Source organism: Ichthyophthirius multifiliis (genome assembly GCF_000220395.1).
Source record: "Ichthyophthirius multifiliis unplaced genomic scaffold scaff_1120509251231, whole genome shotgun sequence".
NCBI classification, from domain to species: Eukaryota; Ciliophora; class Oligohymenophorea; order Hymenostomatida; genus Ichthyophthirius; species Ichthyophthirius multifiliis.
The window spans coordinates 1-18,752 of record NW_004086076.1 but is presented as its reverse complement, the minus strand read 5'-3'; the positions used below and the strand labels follow the sequence as shown (position 1 = coordinate 18,752).

The window sequence follows — 18,752 nt, the reverse complement described above, 5'->3', positions numbered from 1 at the left end:
TATAAAATGATTAATTATTAATTCAAAAAAATATAAATTTATACATAATTTAATTATGATTAATTAATATAATAAATACCCTTCCTCTAACGCTAAACATCTTCATGTCTAACTATTAGATGATTAAGATTTAGAATCACACCTTTCATATGTAAAATCAAGTTTTTAATCCAAACTTGAAAATTTTAATAACTAAACATAAAAGCAACGAAGATAAAACAAAAGTTAAAGAATATTATTTAATAAAAGATAGATATATTTAAAAAATGATAGAATATATAAATCATTATATAATTTAACTATAAATAGTAAATATTTAAGTAAATATATATATATATATATATATATATATATATATATATTATATATATTTATATATAAAAATTATAAATTTTTACATATATTTATTATTTTGAGATTCAAATAATTATCAATTGGATTTTTTAATGAAATATTATAAAAATATTCCTGTATTAGAACCTGATAATAGATATCTACTCGCATGGGAGTTTCTAGTTTTTTTAGTTACTTTGTGTATTTTTTTTATTATTCCTATTGAACTTTTCTTCTCTGTTTATTTGATAAATGATTAATCTGGAGACATTTTTAGATTATATTCCATTATTGGAATTTTTATAGTTGATTTTTTTATCAGATTTAATGTCGGATTTTATTCGAAAGGAACACTTATAAAAGATAGAATTCTTATTTGTAGAAATTATATAAGGAAAGTTTACGATGGACATTTTTTGACTGATTTTTTGGGAATTTTAGGATTAATATTGAATACTATAAGAAAAAATAATCATACAATATACTTTTAATATTATTTATGCTTACTTTTTTATTTTAGAATTTTTAATATTTTGAATTTTAATGCAGTTATAATCAAATATCTTTAACTAAATAGGAAAACGTAAAAAATATATGTATATATAATAATAAAAAATATATACATATTTAAATAGAAAAGCAGCTTATTAATTATTAAGATTAAGTGCTATTGTAATGCTTATATCGAACTTTTTCGCTTGTATTTTCTATAGAATAGGTTTACATGAACAAGAATAATATGGAAAAGCAGGTTGCTGGTTTTCTAAAATAAGCCCTTTAATAGAACTTGATACTATAATTTATTATGAATATGCTTTATATTGGAGTGTTACTACTATGATTTCTGTAGGATATGGAGATGTAACACCTGTGGCTCCTATGGAAGTTATTATTACCCTTATTTGTATGTTAATGTCTTGTATAATATTTGCTTATTCTATTAACAGTATTTGGTATATTATTTCCGAAGTATCTACTGGAGATATTAAATATCAGTATTTTTATATAAATATTTATAATTTTTTCAAATTAAAAAAAAAGGTCTTATATAAATGCTATTAATAGATATATGAGAGATAAGTAAATAAACAAGAATTTATAGACAAAAATCAATGCTTTTTTAGATTTTCAATGGAAAGACGAGAAATCAAGGGATAAAAAACTCGAACATAATATTATTTAAACTTTACCTTTAAATTTGAGGAATAAATTGATGTTTGAGAGTAATTCTTTCTTTTTTAAAAATCATAAGTGGTCTTAGTTTTTTTCGGAATAATTTTTGTCTGCTCTATCTTTTGAAATCAAAGAAATAAAGTATTTTGAAGATGATATTATTTATTAAGTATATTTTTGTTAATAAATTAAAACATTTATAATTATAATATTTATAAATAAAAGGAATAATCTGAATAAGAGGATGATGCTTTTCTATATTATGTTGATGATGGAGAAATTTAAATTTTTTATGATCTTCCTAATTATAATGATGGTTAAGGAATTCCTATTCAAGCCATTAAAAGTGGGAATTTTTTGGGATTATATGAATTTTTTACAGGAGAAAAAAGGCTAGAAAATGCTAGGTCTTTAAGTTTTTCGAATGTTTTTATAATTTCTAAGAATAAATTTATTAATATTATTAAGAATTTTCCTTAAGATTATGTAAAAATATATATATATATATTTTTAAAAAATAATTTTTTTTAAAATAGAAAACATTTATTGAATTAAAATAATTAATGATATATGAAAAAGATTATTAATTATTTAATTTAAAATGTTTTTTGTGTGAAAAATAAAATCATATAACAAGTTAATGCATAAGATTGTAAATGAAAAAAGCCGTCATTTAAAAATAAAAATAACATAAAGATTAATATTAAAAACTAACTTAACTTGAAGATTATATTTCAGAAGAAGAAGAGGAAGAAGAAGTAGATAATTTCTAAGAATTAGAAAATAATAAATATTAATAAAGCTTTAGCACTTTAAAAAGTAATAATTCAATAAATTAATAAGAACAGGATATAAGGATAATATATGATGCCTAGGCTTTAGGGAGAGGTATGAGTGTTTTTTAAAATGAAAAACTAAAGGTTTAGAAGGAATAATTGAAAAGATAATAATAACATTTTGATTTACATTATGATAAAAATTAGTCTGCTTATTATATAAACAAACTATTTTAAAGTCAAAATTATAACCGAATAAGTGCTTAATCTTAAAACCTTTAAATAAACAATATTTAGTTATAGGAAAATTAAAATTATAAGGAAGATGAAAAATAAAAAAAATAAGAAGCTTATCTATTATAAAAAAATTAAATTAGATGTTTGAATAAATTGCAGTGTTAGCAAAAAGTAAATGATATTATTTATTAAGGAAAGAATGATTATGATAATAATTATACTGAAATTAAAGAAATGCTTAATCTAATAATTAATAGGCTAAATGATAATAATAATAATAATTTTTATAATCTAAATATTATTAGTAAAAAAAGTTCTTCATAAAGTTAAAATAATAATGATAATAAAGATATTATTTCGATTAATAATGAGTATTATTTTTATATTTTTTTATATTTATTTTTATAATTTATTTAGTATATAAGAAATATAAGAAAATGAATTTTAAGATAATTTTGATATTGATTTACCTCCTGTAAAACTAGAAGATTTTGATTAAAAATATATTTTTTATTAATATTAAAGATTAATCAAAAAAAAAAAAATTAATGATTAATATATAGAGATTATTTATTAGTATTTTATTTATAAAAATATGAAATTTATATTTATTTAGTTTTTTAATAAAATTCTTATTTTAATATTAGAAATATTTTTAATATCTTTTTTTTTATATAACATATTAAATTTATAAAAAATATTTATCGATTAAAAAAATTGTATATTTTTCATCAATATTTCAATTATATTTTTTATATATTGTACTACTTTATTATTAAGAGATCATATTTTGGAAATATTAAATAAAAAGAATTATAATGTTAAATTGTTCATTTATATAATATTTTGTAATTAAAATAAACATAATTAGAATTTAATATTAAATTATTTCATAATAAATTAAAATAATTATAATAATATTATTTATTAAATAAATTAGAGTTTTTTATTTAATTATATTTTTAAGTAATATTTTGTTAATTTTAATATTTTATAATAATAAAATAGATTTTTTATTATTCTACAAAAAACAATACAAAAAAAAAGAAGAAAGAAATATGGAATAAAATGAAATTAGTAAATTTTATTATGAAAATCAAATTTCGCCTATTTCAAGCATGAATAATAATATTTAGTATTTATATGATAAGTTATTATTTAAAAATGAAAATAAAAAAAGATTATTTTTTATTATAAAAATAAATAAAAAAGTTAAATATTTTAATAAATTTAAATTAGATCATAAGATTAAATATTTGATTTAAATAAAACAGACTAAGCAGATAGAAGTTATTAATATTTCTAAAAAAAATAACTAAAAAATATACATATAATTAAAAAGATAAAATTTTATTAATAGAGAATATAAATTAGAATAATTAATTAGATACAGATTATTAAAAACAGACTGAAAAATATAGCAAAAGTTTAATATTTTTTTTTTTTAATTTTTAAATGGATTTATTTACTATTTTTTTATTTATTTATTATTTTATTTATATTTGTGAATTTTAATTAGATTTTAGACCTTTTAATAATTTATTTTAATAAGTGTAAACTTAAAGAATCAAATAAAATAAAAAAATCTTAATTAATACTAAGAAGAATATAAATTATGCTTTAAATGTTAGAGAGTATATAATGCTTTCTATAAAAAGTCCCTTTTCGTTAAAATCATAGAAAATAGTTGATAAATATATTCTAAAATAAGCTAAAAGTGTTAAAAAAATAAAGTTAAAAAGGACTAATAAGAATATTATTAAAAACAAAAAATGCGAAGAGATTTAAAATTAATAAAAAAATTAAGTAATAGAAATTGAAAAAAAAAAAAATATTTCAGATATTCCTTGTAAATGTAAAAGATCATAATGTTAGAAATTATATTGCGAATGTTTTGAAAGGGGAGAATTGTGTAGTGAGCTTTGTAAATGTTTAGATTGTTTAAATAGGAGTTTTAAGGATACGAATAGCTCTAAAAATATGATTAGATAAAATAATTAAGATTTAAACCAAAGAAACTGTAATTGTAAAAAGTCTTAATGCAAAAAAAAATATTGTGATTGCTTTATAAATAATTATTTTTGTAATAAATTATGTTAATGTTATGGATGTTTAAATAAATCTAATTCTTTAAACATAAATAAATGATTAATTTAATTTAAACATATATGATATAAAATGCACTAAAATAACATTATTAATATTTTTATAAAAATATTATTTATTTCTTGGATAATTTAATTAAAATTAATTGAAAAAAAATGATTTCTTATAGTTTTTAATTAATATCTAACTAATAAAAAATTAGCTTTTTTTTAATTAATAAATATATATAAACCATATTAAATTGTTTGAAAATCTTTTATAATTTAATTTTATTTGAAATTATTATTATTTTTTTTTTAAAAAAACATTAATTTAAACTTATATATATATTTATAAATTCATATACAAATTAAAAAAAGTATTATAAATAACTATCATAAAAAGACCTAATTTAATATAGTTTCTAAATCTTTTTATTATAAAGGCTTAGTAATATAATATTACATTCCACTATCAAAAGCATTTTATTTATCAATTTATCCAACAAAAGCACTATAAGCCGAAATAACACAAGCAGTAGTTTGCATAGACTTATAAAATTAAATAATGTCTTAAGTAGTTTATAGTCCATTTTTTCCTGGCATATCAATATCCATAAAAATTAAATGGAATTTTTTACAACATTAACTTTTAAATTTTTCCTACACTTTTTATATTCCTCCCATTCCACTATTTGCTATTTCACATTTAAACCCATATTAATCTAATTTTAACTTCAAAACATAACAATTAAATTAAACATCGTCCACGATTAAAATACAAGAGCAATTTTTACATAAATTCTTTGAATAGTATTTATTGTTATAATTAATATTATTTTATTTATATAAAATATAATTACTCATTTTTTATTTTGCTAAACTACTATTTGGTTCATTTTTAAATTCTTATGAATTTTCATGTATATTTTCCTCCGTATAATTATCCTCGTAATCTTTTGGATTAAAATATGTAGATTTTTCTTAGGAATAAGCGTCTGTAATTATTTAATTTTCTAAAGTTTCTTATGATTTATTTTAATAAAAAGACGCATTATCCAAATTAAACCATTTATCAATATCAATTCCGAAAATTTGTTTTTCATTATATTTAAATCCTTTTAAATTACTAGGGTAATCAATTATATAAAAAATAAAACTAGAACCTACATTAAGTTCACTTTTTATTTCTATTTTCCGCCCTTAACCTAACCCTTTAGCTAATATATTGCTTATACTTAATCCAAAACCTGCATTTTATGTATTTAAAGCATTTTAGTTATTAATATTGCCAAAAGAGTTTAATATTTTAGTAATTTAATTCTTTGTAATTCCACATCCAGTATCTTATACTTCTATTCTAATTAGATTTTCAGGTAATGATTTTGTGGAAATTTTAATATTGCCTTTTTCGGTAAATCTAATAGAATTAGTTAATAAATTTAGTATTATCTATTTTAATCTGGAAGGGTCAGAATTAATATCTTTCGGTAAACAATCATCAAAAAAAGTTTTTATATTAATTCCTTTTTAAAAAGCCTAAAACTTAACCAATTCAACACATTCCTATATTAATTATAAAATTGAAAATTACTAAAACTTAATCTAGAATTTCCCTAAGCAAATCTAAGCATAATCAAGGCAATCATTAACTACATTTAGTAATAATTTATTTGAATTTAAAGATGGAGAAATTATTTATTCTTAAACTTCATCATTTGCCAATTTATTTTACTATAAATATTCTAATAGAGTAATACTTAAATTTAAAGGAGTCTTTAATTCATGTGAAAGAGAACATAGCATCCTATTTTTATATATTTTAAGGCCTTTTTTTTAGAATTGTATATACTACTCGTTCATGTTTTAGATTTCTATGAGGATGCATTTTTAATATTTGAAGTTGTTTTAGAACTAGAAATATCCAAGCTTTATTTGCATATGCTCGATTTTGGATTTTTTAGAAAATATATTTATTACTACGTAGTTTTGTTCAATATAATAAAATATATCGTTGTTATTTTTGTCAAGTTTTATCTTATCTTTATTATTTTCAATAGAGATTCTGGAACTTTTGCTATAATTTAAGGTCTTGCAAGTTTATTATGTATTTAATTTTAAAATTTAATCAATTAAACCACCTATATAGGATTCATCGATATTCAAATTCTCTATTATGGAAGGAGGAATAAAACATTTTTTAAATGAATTGTTTAAATAAAAAGTATTTTAGGATGGAATTTAAGACGAATTTTTATATTCTTTTTTGTCATTAATTAATTTATCTAAGTAAGAATGCTAATTTTCAAATTTACTGCTTTAAATGGAAGAGAATTTATTGAATTAAGATTTCATATTTTTTTTTTTTTATTATGATTGTCTTAAAAGACTTAATCCTAAAATTTAATCTAACAATTATTTATCTGTTTAAAAATCAAAGAACTTTTTTAAATTTTTATTTGTGTATACTATTTAATATTTATTGTCTATAATAATTATTGCAGAATTTAATAAATTGGGAATACTGTTATATAATATATTTTATTTCTCTTTTAAAAAATGTTAACTTTTGAAATTTTTCAGTATTTTTTTATTCTATTTTTCATTTAATTTTATTGCAGGTGATTTTTATTCTACTTTATTTAAATTTTTTTCAATATTTTTATCAATAAATGTATAAAATGAATAATTTTGCTTGATTTTGGGAATATTAATCTCTTTTTATCTAGTATGATTTTAAATATCAATTGAATTAAGAATATTTTCGTTTATATTTTCAACTATAGTTTGATTTTCGTAATTTTGATTTGTTTAAGAACTTAAATTTAGTTAAAGTTTACTTTTATTTTTTATTTCCGCACTTTTTTATATTTTAATTTAATTTATGAGTATAAATGCAAAAATATTTAATAGAAAAAAGTTATAAGACTATTTAAAAAAAGTAATCAATCTAAAAGTGCAATATGTTTGAATAAAAAACAATGCTATTAATTTAAGAAGTATTTTTTAACAGTTCAAATAATATTTCTGGATTATCAAAAAAAAGAGACAATAGTATTGATAATTTAATTAAGTTTAAATAAAAAGCTCAAAGCTTAATAATGAAAGAACTATTTGAATTAAATTGATAATTTTATTGTTGTTATTAGATAGAATATTGAATAATAATGTTATTATGTTTAATACGAACATTATTATAATAAGAATTATATTTAATTAAAATAAGGATTATTAGCTAAATATTTAACTTATTATTTCAGGAATTTAAAAAAGTAAAATAAGATAAAAGCTAAAATATCTAAAAATATGATTAGAGTGAAGTATATTCAATAAATTTAGTTTTATTTCGTTTAACATTTATTAATGTTTTTTTTATAAAAATAGATAAATAAACTAATAAAATAAATTTAATAATAAATTATTATTATTTTGATATAATTCTAATAATTCTTTAATTATAAAAATATAAATAAATAACTATATTTTGTAAGTATAATAATAAATAAAATAAAACTATCTATCTTTTGTATAAATATTAATAAAAAATATTTAAAAATTGTTTTATTTTTTTTTTCAAAATAATATTAAATAATAATAAATATTTATAATTTTAATTAATCTTTATTTTTTGTTTAAATAAAAAACTATATAAATGGATTAATCTTAATAACAGTAATAATCATTAATTGCCGGAAATACAAATACAAAGATTTAAATGAGTTAAAAAGTTCAAAGTACTGCCCGAGCAGGTCCAACAATGACGTACATTTTAAAACAAAACATAAATATGATTTTTTTAAAAAAAATAAAACAGTCGAAAATTAATGTCAGGAAATACTAACAAATTAAATAGTGTAGCGAAATCGCGTGTATAAAATTCCAAACTAAAATCAACTACATCTGAAAGAGATAATGAATATGTAAAAGAAGGAAGTATATATGTTACACCGAAAATGTATATATTTTAAAAAAAAATATATATAATGTGCAAATAATTATTTATTTATTTTTAAAATAAAAGATTGATTACTAAAAAAATGAAAGATTTGGCTAAAGAATTTTAAAATTTTGAATAAGAATTAGCTTAAAAATAAAAAAAAGCCAAATAATCTTTTAAACCATAAGTTTCAATAATGGAATAATCATCAAGTGTAATGTAAAGTGTGGTAAGAATATATATAATTTATTTTAAAATAAAAAACAATTTATTAATATAAAAAAAGGAAAAAAATTCTGAAAGTGAAGAAAAAGAAAGTAGTTCAAATATAAAAGAATCTTCTATGATGGAAAGTAGTAGAAGATCTGAATAATATTCAGAATCAGAAGAAGATAATGTAAAAAAAAAGAGATATCTAAATATAAATATTAAATAAAATATATAAATATATATATGTATATATATATATATATATATATAGTTATTTATATTTATAATATATTTTTTTTTATATATATGTATAAAAATATAATTAGAAAGCAAGAGAAGAAAAAGAAAAAAAAGTTAAAAAAGCCAAATAAATTAGTGAAAATTAAAAAGAAGTTGATATACTTATCAATTTATAAGAATCAGAAACTGAAATTTTATTATTTATGTATAAAATTTAAAAAATATAAAAAATAAAAAATAATTTTTATTAGTCCTTCATGCTTAATTCCTAATGTATTAAGTGCTTAAAATGAAACAACCGAAAAGATGAATTAAAGAAATTAAAAATACGATTAACATTGTTAAGATATAGTTGGTAGTGATAATTTTACTAAAAGATCTGCTCAAACATTTAAATATGCTCCCAAATTATAAACTTAATAATCTAATAGGATTGAAAAGTCCGAGAAAGGAGTTTTTGCAGCTGTTTGGGACATATATGATGCTTAATAATAAGAATAATTAAACGAATTTGAATTATTATAACAAGAAATATTAAAAAATATTGAACTTGAATATAAAAAAAGTGTAAAAAATCCTTTTTGTCTGCTTCCTCTTGATGTATAATCTATTTAATTACACTCCAGAGCCGAAGTTCCAGGAGCTTAGCTGTTATTATTAGAAAAAAATCAAGTCAAAGGTAATAGACTAGGATTAACTTAATCTGTTAATAATAATTCAGCTGCTAATGCTCTTTCAGATGATACAAATCCTAGAGAATCTTCATCTAGATTAGCTGAGTATATTATATATTTTGATTTTAAATATTTTTTTTATAATATTTATATATATTATTCATTTTAATTATTCTATTTGTATTTATAATAATTTATTATATTAATATTTTTTATTATTTTAAATTTTATATTCCTAAATTTTTATTTAAAAAAGTTTATCAGGTACTAAAATGAAAAGATAGTTTGAAACTCATAGTTTCGCAACTAAAACATATGGAGCAGGTACTATTAGCAAAGCTTAGCATGAAATTTTAATAAGATAACATTAGTAATCGATAGCCTAATTAGAAGAAGAAGAAGCTGAAATGATTAAATAAAGAGTAGAAGAAGCTAAAAAATAGCCTAGTATATTAAACAAAACGAAACAATAAATTAATTAAATATGTATATATATATATATATAGATGATGATGAGTAAAAAATAATGACAACTGATTGTTTGGGGACATATTTGAAATATGTAGATAGGATATTGAATTAAAATACATACCATAAATAATATATTTTATATAGAAATTATCCTGAAGTAAAATTCTATAAAAGGGTTGACGATGAAATAAATAAGAAATTCGGGTAAATGTTATTCACGAAAAAATAAAAAGAAAAGGATGGAGAAGATGAAGAATAAAATTAAAAAAAAAAAGATACTTTAGAATACTTATTTAAATTTTCATGCGAATAATCAAGAGATAGAACTATTTCGTGCGCTGATTGGAATCCTATTAATAAAGATCTCTTAGCTACCACTTATGGAGAATTAGATCTTAATATTAATAATAATGGACTAGTTATGTTCTGGACTCTCAAAAATCCTTCATATCCAGAAAGAATTATTAAAACAAATTCAAGTAAAATTATATATATATATTATTATATCTTATAAATTAGAATTAACCTGCTGTAAATTTTCTGATTAAAATCCTAATTTATTAGCTACAGGAAGCTATGATGGTATAGTATCAATATACGATATAAGAAAACATGGAAACCAACCAGTAGCTACAAATCGGGAAACAGAAGGAAAACACAGTGATGCTATATGGGAATTAAGTTGGATTGGAAAAGGTAATAAAGGCTCCGAAAAGGGAGAATCTTTGGTCAGTATAAGTTCAGATGGGCGTATTGTGGAATGGAACATGAAAAAAGAACTTGAAAATCTAGAATTAATGGGCTTAAAAAAAGCCTAGAACCCTGCCAGTAAGGAATAGTCGAATGAAGGCACTAATTTTAGACAAGCTTCTGGTTTTTCTATAGATTTTATTAAAGGAGAGTATTCTACTTATTTAGCAGCTACTGATGATGGAGCTATTCATAGATGTTCTAAAAATTATTCAGAGTAATATTTGGAAAGCTATTTTGCACATACTGGGCCAGTATATAAAGTTAGATTTAATCCGTTTTGGTCTGATATTTTCTTGAGTTGTTCAGCTGATTGGAGTTGTAAATTGTGGAATATTAAAGAAGAATTACCTATAAGCACATTTTAAGTAATTTTATTTATATTCATTTTTTATTATATATATATATATATATATATTCTTTTGTATAATTTTACATTTTAAATTTTTTCTAAAATACACATATTTTTAATATTTTTATAGTCATTAGATTTATTTAATGAAGTTTTAGACGTTGAATGGAGTCCAAATTGTTCGACTTTATTTGCTAGTGTAGCTAAGGATGGAAGAATGGAATTGTGGGATATAGCTAAAAACAATATGCTTGATCCTTGCGCAGTTATCAAGGATAATAAAGAAAATGAAAATTCAGCACCTAAAACTATTGTTAGATTTGGTTCAGGAGCGCCTGTTATTATTACAGGAGATACTGTTGGAGATCTTAATGTATATAGACTTCATGGTATTATTTATTGAAATATTATATATATAAATATATATATATATATATATATATATATATATATATATATATATATATATATTATGAAGATTGTGACTAAAAAATATAACATGATAGATTATAAAAATTATTATATCCTACAGGATATACTAAAGGTGTAAAAGATACTATAGATGAATAATGAATAATAAAAAATATAAAATAAATATAAATTTAAATTCAAAAAAAAAAACATTTTTATAATTTTTTATTAATGTATTTCATATTATAACTGCTTTTTTAAAAATTATAAATAATAATTATATTATCATTTTTATTTTTTAATAAAAAAATTTAATTTTTTTTAAAAAATAATGCTTTTGCAAATTTATTTAATTTTAAATTAAAATTTAATTATTCTTAATATAGATTAAATAAATAAAAAATACAAAAATTAATGAATTTAATTTTAACATATTTTAGAAAATTTATATATATTTATTATAAAAAAATATTAATTAAATAATTATATATGTAATTATTTTTTACATCTAATATATTATTTAATTTTTTCATAAGTATTTTAAATAAATTAAAAATAATAATTTTCAATAAATCAAATTAAAAATATAAACTATAAGTTAATAAACAATATTTCTTATAATTTAGTTTAACAAGGACATAATATATAAAATTATAGATTATCCATATATATATATATATATATATATATATATATATATATATATATATATATACAAATATTATACAAATATTAAAAAGAATATATACTAGTTATTAGTATAGTAAAATAAAATATACAGATAGATAATAATTTGATATAAATAATTGGTGAAAATATATTAGCATTTTTTTAAATTTATTAAATAAATAAAGCAATATTTCTTATATTTAAGAATATATATACTTATTAAAACTTTTAACAATAAAAATAATAATTAAATATGTATAAATACATTCGAATAACTAATAACAATAAAAAATATTATTCTAAACGAAGTAATTTTTTTTATCATCCAATAAATTAAATTACTTTATAAATATATAATTCTAATATAATGAAAAAATTTTATGGATTAATAATTCAATAATTTTATAAATTATAACCAAACTACAGTTTTATAATATTATAATTAAAATAATACATAATTAAAAATAGTTTGTATATCACTATTGATTTTAAATGGTTGTGCATTTTCTTCTTTATATGGTTGTTTTGATTATTTAGAAAATAGGATTCTATTAAAAAACTAAATTAAAAATTGGAAGATTTATATAATGCATATTTTTGATAATTTATAAATGCTTAAAAATAAATAATTTAATTGTAAAATAATAATATCAATTTTTTAAATAGATTTATTTGAAAATTAAATGTAAAATTCAATAAAAAATTTTCAAAAAAAACTAATTAATTAATATCATCTATTAAAAAAGAAAATAATAATAGTGTTTCTTAAAATTTTAATATATTGATAAATTAATCTTATGGGAAAGTAATTTTAATGTATTTAAATAATCAAAATAATTATAAGGAGGAATGAGCAGATTAATAACTCTAATGATTTTAATATTTTATAATTAATATCATTTGAAACTAATTTTAATGTTTGATTTTAGTGAATCAATTTGTAATGGCGTAAAAATGAAATGTGTGTTCGGAACTTTCTTTGATGATTTTTCTCTATAGAGCTGGATCTTTTTATAAAAATAAATTATTATGTTGTCAATTTAATGTAGGAATTAAATTAAGTTACTTTTATTTGTTTTTTATGTTTTTTGTTAAATGAATATATATATATTATAAGATTTTTTTAAAACTATTGGTATAAAAAAGTTTTTTTTTTTTAAAATAACAATTAATTATAAAATTATTGTATCAATAAAGATAATGAATGTATATAAATATTCAATAAGATTAGTAAAGATAATTTAAAATAAAATTATTAAATTTTATAAATAAATAAAAAAAGAATTAGTTTTGGTTTATATAAATTAAACTATTTAAATAAAAGCACATTAATAAATAATTATTTACAAAAGATACATATATATATATATATAAAAATGAATATTTTAAAAAATTCCTTCCGAAAGAAGTAAAAGCTTCCTATAGTAATATCGGACATAGATGGAGTAATTATGAACGATTAATTGTTCCTTCCTTAAACACGAGGTCCGATATTAAATATGAGATAACCATTAGTTAAAATATGCCCATAAAAATACTAAAATGAGGCCTTTTAAAAATTGCCTTTTGTTTTATTTACGAATAATTAATCAAATAATCAATTAGAAAAATCCAGAATTGAATATATAAATAAAAGCTTGAAATTAAACTCAAATAATCAAATGGGAATATAAAACTTGGTTATGAATTACACTACTATTAAACCTTATCTTTAGAAATATTAAGAATAAATTGTTTTAAGTAAATAAAAAGTAAGAACATTTTTTTTTAATATCTCTTTTTTTCATTTTTTTCATTTATTTAGTTTTGGGAAAATAAGAGGTTAATTAATAATTAGTTGATTCTAATATTAAATATTATATTACTTTGGAAGAATATACTTCATTATATCCCTTTTTAGTACCCATTTCGGCAAGAAATCCACATAATATAGAAGAAACAAAAAATCATATTTTAAAAAGAATTCCTTTTTTGAATGATTATAATTTTAATGAACCTATTTAAATTAATGCTATTTTTATTTTGAGTGATTTTTTTAAATGGGAAGAAGGAGTTTAAATTATTTGTGATTTATTGACGACTAATAATGGAAAAATAGCATATAAAATACCCGAAAAAATGCCTTAGGAAACAATTCCTATATATTTTAATACAAATATAACTCATTATTTTAGATTTGGGTAACCGAAGATAACTTCAGGGGCTTTTTGTAGTGTTTTATTAAAATTATATGAGGAACTATATAAATAGAAATTTCCAAGCTAAAATATTCAGTTTTTCGGAAAACCTTTTAAACAATCTTTTTAATTAGCATGTAATGTACATATATATTTAAAAGAATTTAAATATTTTTTTTTATTAAATAATTTATATATTTATGAAAAATTATTTTTATGTGTGTTTTTTATTATATTTTTATTTTTAAGACAATTATGCGATCTAATAAATTGATTAAAATAAGTTTGTACCAGGTGAAGTGTATATGATAGGAGATAATATAAATATGGATTTGATTTAGGCCAAAGAATTGGGATGGAAAACTGTTTTTGTGAAGTATTTTTTTTATTATTATTGTATTTTTAGTATATTTTTTACTTATTAAGTAAATATAGAGAAAATAAATAAAATGATGCTATTGATTATCATGTAACTAATTTCTAATATGCTATAAAAAAAATATTTGAAGAGAATAAATTTTATTATGACAATGTATTATAAAAATAAATTAAGATAATTTTAATATAATATTATTTATAATTTTAAAGAATTTGCATTGAGGTATTAATTAAGCTTAGTATATAAAATGAACAAATTTTTTTAAAAAAAATATATTAATCTATTATTTATTTAAATTATTCGTTTTGGACTAATGTCGAAAATATGAATCAGATAAATACAAAATTATAAAAAATACAATATATATAAATAATTTTCTATTAAATTTTTTATCTTTTTTTAAAAAAAATATAATTTTTATTTTCTATTAATTTTATATTATTTATATTAACTTTTTTATTTTAAATAATATATTTTTATATTTTAAAAAAAACAATTCTTAAAATAAATGTTTTCTTAAAATATTAAAAGAAAATTTTTATATAAATTAAGATAAGATAAATATTAAAGAAACGATGAAGAATATGAAAATAATGATATAGATTATAAATAATATAAAAGTAATCTCATTGAATAATTTAGTTAATTAAGTTTAACTGATGTAGATGAAGAAAATTCAGAATATGAGAATAATTCAAATATATATAAAAATAAAGAAAAAATCGATATTGAATCATAAAGACCAATCCCAAAGAAAACAAAAGCAATAAAAAAGTAAAAAAAAGAAAATATATTTTTATAAAATATATTTATTAAAATAAGATAAATAATTTAGCATAAATTGATATTTAATAGTAAAAATTTAAATGCATTAAAGCATTATTCTTGGAATCTAATTTAAATTTTATAATAATAGGAAATAAATAATAAGTAAATTTTTATTTTTAGTAATTTTTTTTTATTTATTTTTTTAAATAAGTGTAAATAATAATAGTTTGGTATTATATAAATAAATTCCTGAAATATCATAAGCTTAAAACTTTTTGAAATTTGTATGCGAAAACGCAATAATTTGTAAATAAAATATATATCAATTTTAAGAAAATTCATAAGATGAAAATATTTCTTATTAAGAAGATGATTAAGAAATAATAATTATTGAAAATATATAGAGAAATAAAATAGATATAGATATATAATGAATATAAATAGTAATTAGAAATCATAAATATATATAATAATATATTATTATTAAATATTCAATAATTTTTTTTACTGTTTTATAAATTACATTTAAAACATAATATTTTTTGTTTATTAATTTTTTTATTTATTCTGTGATTTTTTTAAAAAACTTCAATCAAAAAAAAAAAAAGACATTATCCATTTTTTCTGGCCATTTTTTTTTGATTAAGTTTTTAAAAAATATAATAGAATAATAAGAAAATTTATGAATAAATAATATATACTAAAATTTTGCTATTATTAAAAATATAAAACATTTTATTTTTAATTAATAAAAAAAATATTAGATATATTTTAAAGTAATTTATAAAATATATATAATTTATGTCAATTAACATTTTGACAAAATATTATTTTTTTTTTCTTTATTTTTTTTATATTAATTTATATATAAAAAAATTATGCAAATACGAATTATAAATTTTATCTAATAATATCTTGAGTGTCAAATTTTTTATATTTTATAAATAAACTGTATTATAGCTTTTATTTAATTAAAATCATAATTACAAATAGACTATATTATGCATTTTATCTATGCTTATATTAAGAAATATAAATAAATATTTTATTATCGTTAATAATTAAAAAATATTGAATATATACATATATATGTTTTATAACAAATTTTTGAAATAAAAATTAAATATTTACTGTATAGATTATATTTACCAAATTTTTTAATTAAATTTATAAATTAATTTATACTAATGCATTTATTTTTAAATTAAAATACTATTAAGTTATTTTTTTAATTATGTTTTATAATTTAACCAAAATTGTTTTAATTAATTTAATGGATATAGATACTTTTATATTAGTTAACAATATTAATTTTTTTATAGTAAATATTTAAGGTTTACACAAATATTAAGGAAATTAGCATGTATTTTATAAAGCTAAAACTCTATTTTCTTTAAAAAATCATCTAAATACAAAAGATTCGTAGTATATTTTTTTAATAAAGCGAAAAACTCCAATATCAAATAATAAAGTGATATAAATAGTATATTTGTTTAATAAATTTATTAAGAACAAATAAATATTAATAGGAAAATATATATTAATTGTTATTTCTTTTTATTTTAAAAAAATATAATTGAAATCTTTTAATTTTATAAATATAATATATTTATAAGTTTTTTTTTATCTTATGAATTTTATATAATAAAGGATTTTATTTAATATATAATTTTATATATTATTTTATTTTTTATTTAATTTTTTTTTATATTTATATTTCTATTTCTATTTTTATTACTTTTTGTAATATATTTATATCTTTTGAGCATGTTTCTATGAAAAATAATCATTATTTGATAATTTTTTAGGTTTTTATTAATTTCAATACCTAAATATATAATATAGAATTATTATATAATTAATTAAACTACTAATATTAAATTATTTACGAAAAAACTATTACTATGAGTTTTTCTATAATTTTTAATTGTTTAAAATAATCCGAAAAACTAATTATAAATAATTTTTTCTATTTTCTTAATTAAAATAATACATTATAAAAATTCAAAGAAAATTTAATTTATGCTCAATAATATAAATATAATATAATTCCTAAAATTATTGATGAATATACTTTTCTTAGCACATATGGCAGCCTGTCTATGACTTTTTATCAAATAAATATATTAATTATAAAATTTTGCTAAAATTTCTAATAAATCCATCAAAATAAATGGTATAAAAATTAATTAAAGCCTATTATATCACTATAGTTACTATGGAATTCAATAAAAAAATAATCGAATGAAAGGTTTTTTTCCAAATCACAATCTTCAAAAAAAAAAAAGTGAAAATAAATATATTATAACCTTTTTTGTTTTTTTTAAAAAATTATACAAAAAATAAAAAAAACCATGCTAATAAACAATATGTATATATTAAAATGAAATTATTTAATATATTTTAAGTGCTTTATTCATTATTGGAGTATTTAATTATAGTTTAAATTATTTTGTAATTATAGTAAAAAAATTTGTAAAAGGGAAAAAGAAATTTATTAATAAATAAATCGTTCACTATAGTTTAATATTTGCAGTATCATTGGAAAGAAATTAAAGACTAATATACAATAAAAGAAAAATAAACAAAAAACGACTAAGATTTTTTGAAGTAAAATCTGCTTTAAAGTAAATAAAATTGTTCTATAAGATTATAAAATTTTAAAAAAATGATTTTAATTAAGAAACTATTAGTAAAAAACATAATATTATTAATAAATTAAATAGGTACATGTTTAAATTGTATTTTAATAAATTTATTAGAAAATTGCTAGAAATATTACAGTAATAGGAAAAATTTAATATTTGTTTTTATAGGTTGTGTTAATATCATATGAAATTTATTTTTATAAGAAAATGTGATAATTTATATACTAATGCTATATTTTAGGAATTCAAAATAAATAAAATGGATTAGATATTAAAAAAATTATATAAATGCTTAATAAGAAGATTATAAATTTTTTTATAATCTAATTTATAATTAATAGGTTGTAACTGTTAATTTTTTTTAAAAAAAATAATAAATATATAAATATATAAATATATAAATATATTAATTTATAAATATATAAATATATATATATTTATATATATATATCTAAATTTTTAA

At 17.1% G+C, this 18,752-nt stretch overlaps 4 protein-coding genes across 4 annotated transcripts, besides 23 other annotated features; 3 read left to right on the top strand and 1 right to left on the bottom strand. All coding sequences in view use genetic code 6, as the record gives it.

The window, feature by feature from the left end:
* Positions 1-55: 55 nt before the first annotated feature.
* On the top strand, positions 56-3,779 carry IMG5_164260 (hypothetical protein; the record flags this gene model as incomplete). Its single annotated transcript, XM_004030239.1, has 9 exons — positions 56-151; positions 310-320; positions 969-1,328; positions 1,375-1,675; positions 1,732-1,913; positions 2,825-2,890; positions 2,937-2,994; positions 3,528-3,596; positions 3,759-3,779. 9 exons carry the CDS (start codon positions 56-58, stop codon positions 3,777-3,779), a joined length of 1,164 nt encoding a protein of 387 aa, XP_004030287.1.
* Positions 230-280: a microsatellite.
* Positions 325-380: a microsatellite.
* Positions 2,894-2,934: a microsatellite.
* A 199-nt stretch (positions 3,780-3,978) lies between the features above and the next one.
* Positions 3,979-4,019: a microsatellite.
* Positions 3,980-4,023: a microsatellite.
* Positions 4,024-4,999: 976 nt separating this feature from the next.
* Positions 5,000-6,544, bottom strand: IMG5_164250 (hypothetical protein; the record flags this gene model as incomplete). The annotated part of the gene is made up of 2 exons (XM_004030238.1): positions 5,000-5,511; positions 5,734-6,544. 2 exons carry the CDS (start codon positions 6,542-6,544, stop codon positions 5,000-5,002), a joined length of 1,323 nt encoding a protein of 440 aa, XP_004030286.1.
* Positions 6,545-8,308: 1,764 nt separating this feature from the next.
* Positions 8,309-11,640, top strand: IMG5_164240 (WD repeat protein; the record flags this gene model as incomplete). The annotated part of the gene is made up of 10 exons (XM_004030237.1): positions 8,309-8,365; positions 8,418-8,558; positions 8,625-8,769; positions 8,827-8,937; positions 9,077-9,195; positions 9,242-9,769; positions 9,921-10,111; positions 10,171-10,614; positions 10,655-11,253; positions 11,368-11,640. Exons 1-10 carry the CDS (start codon positions 8,319-8,321, stop codon positions 11,638-11,640), a joined length of 2,598 nt encoding a protein of 865 aa, XP_004030285.1. The 5' UTR covers positions 8,309-8,318.
* Positions 8,952-9,009: a microsatellite.
* Positions 8,978-9,042: a microsatellite.
* Positions 9,197-9,230: a microsatellite.
* Positions 9,771-9,876: a microsatellite.
* Positions 9,858-9,898: a microsatellite.
* Positions 9,858-9,912: a microsatellite.
* A 1-nt stretch (position 11,641) lies between the features above and the next one.
* Positions 11,642-11,708: a microsatellite.
* Positions 11,709-12,312: 604 nt separating this feature from the next.
* Positions 12,313-12,363: a microsatellite.
* Positions 12,364-12,747: 384 nt separating this feature from the next.
* Positions 12,748-12,781: a microsatellite.
* A 1,729-nt stretch (positions 12,782-14,510) lies between these two features.
* Positions 14,511-14,870, top strand: IMG5_164230 (hypothetical protein; the record flags this gene model as incomplete). Its single annotated transcript, XM_004030236.1, has 2 exons — positions 14,511-14,631; positions 14,744-14,870. Coding segments are annotated over 2 exons (248 nt in total), but the record flags the coding sequence as incomplete, so codon positions are not given.
* A 338-nt stretch (positions 14,871-15,208) lies between these two features.
* Positions 15,209-15,243: a microsatellite.
* A 44-nt stretch (positions 15,244-15,287) lies between these two features.
* Positions 15,288-15,336: a microsatellite.
* Positions 15,337-15,542: 206 nt separating this feature from the next.
* Positions 15,543-15,575: a microsatellite.
* Positions 15,576-15,658: 83 nt separating this feature from the next.
* Positions 15,659-15,693: a microsatellite.
* A 481-nt stretch (positions 15,694-16,174) lies between these two features.
* Positions 16,175-16,208: a microsatellite.
* Positions 16,209-17,296: 1,088 nt separating this feature from the next.
* Positions 17,297-17,366: a microsatellite.
* Positions 17,312-17,399: a microsatellite.
* A 1,258-nt stretch (positions 17,400-18,657) lies between these two features.
* Positions 18,658-18,737: a microsatellite.
* Positions 18,666-18,737: a microsatellite.
* Positions 18,738-18,752: the final 15 nt, after the last annotated feature.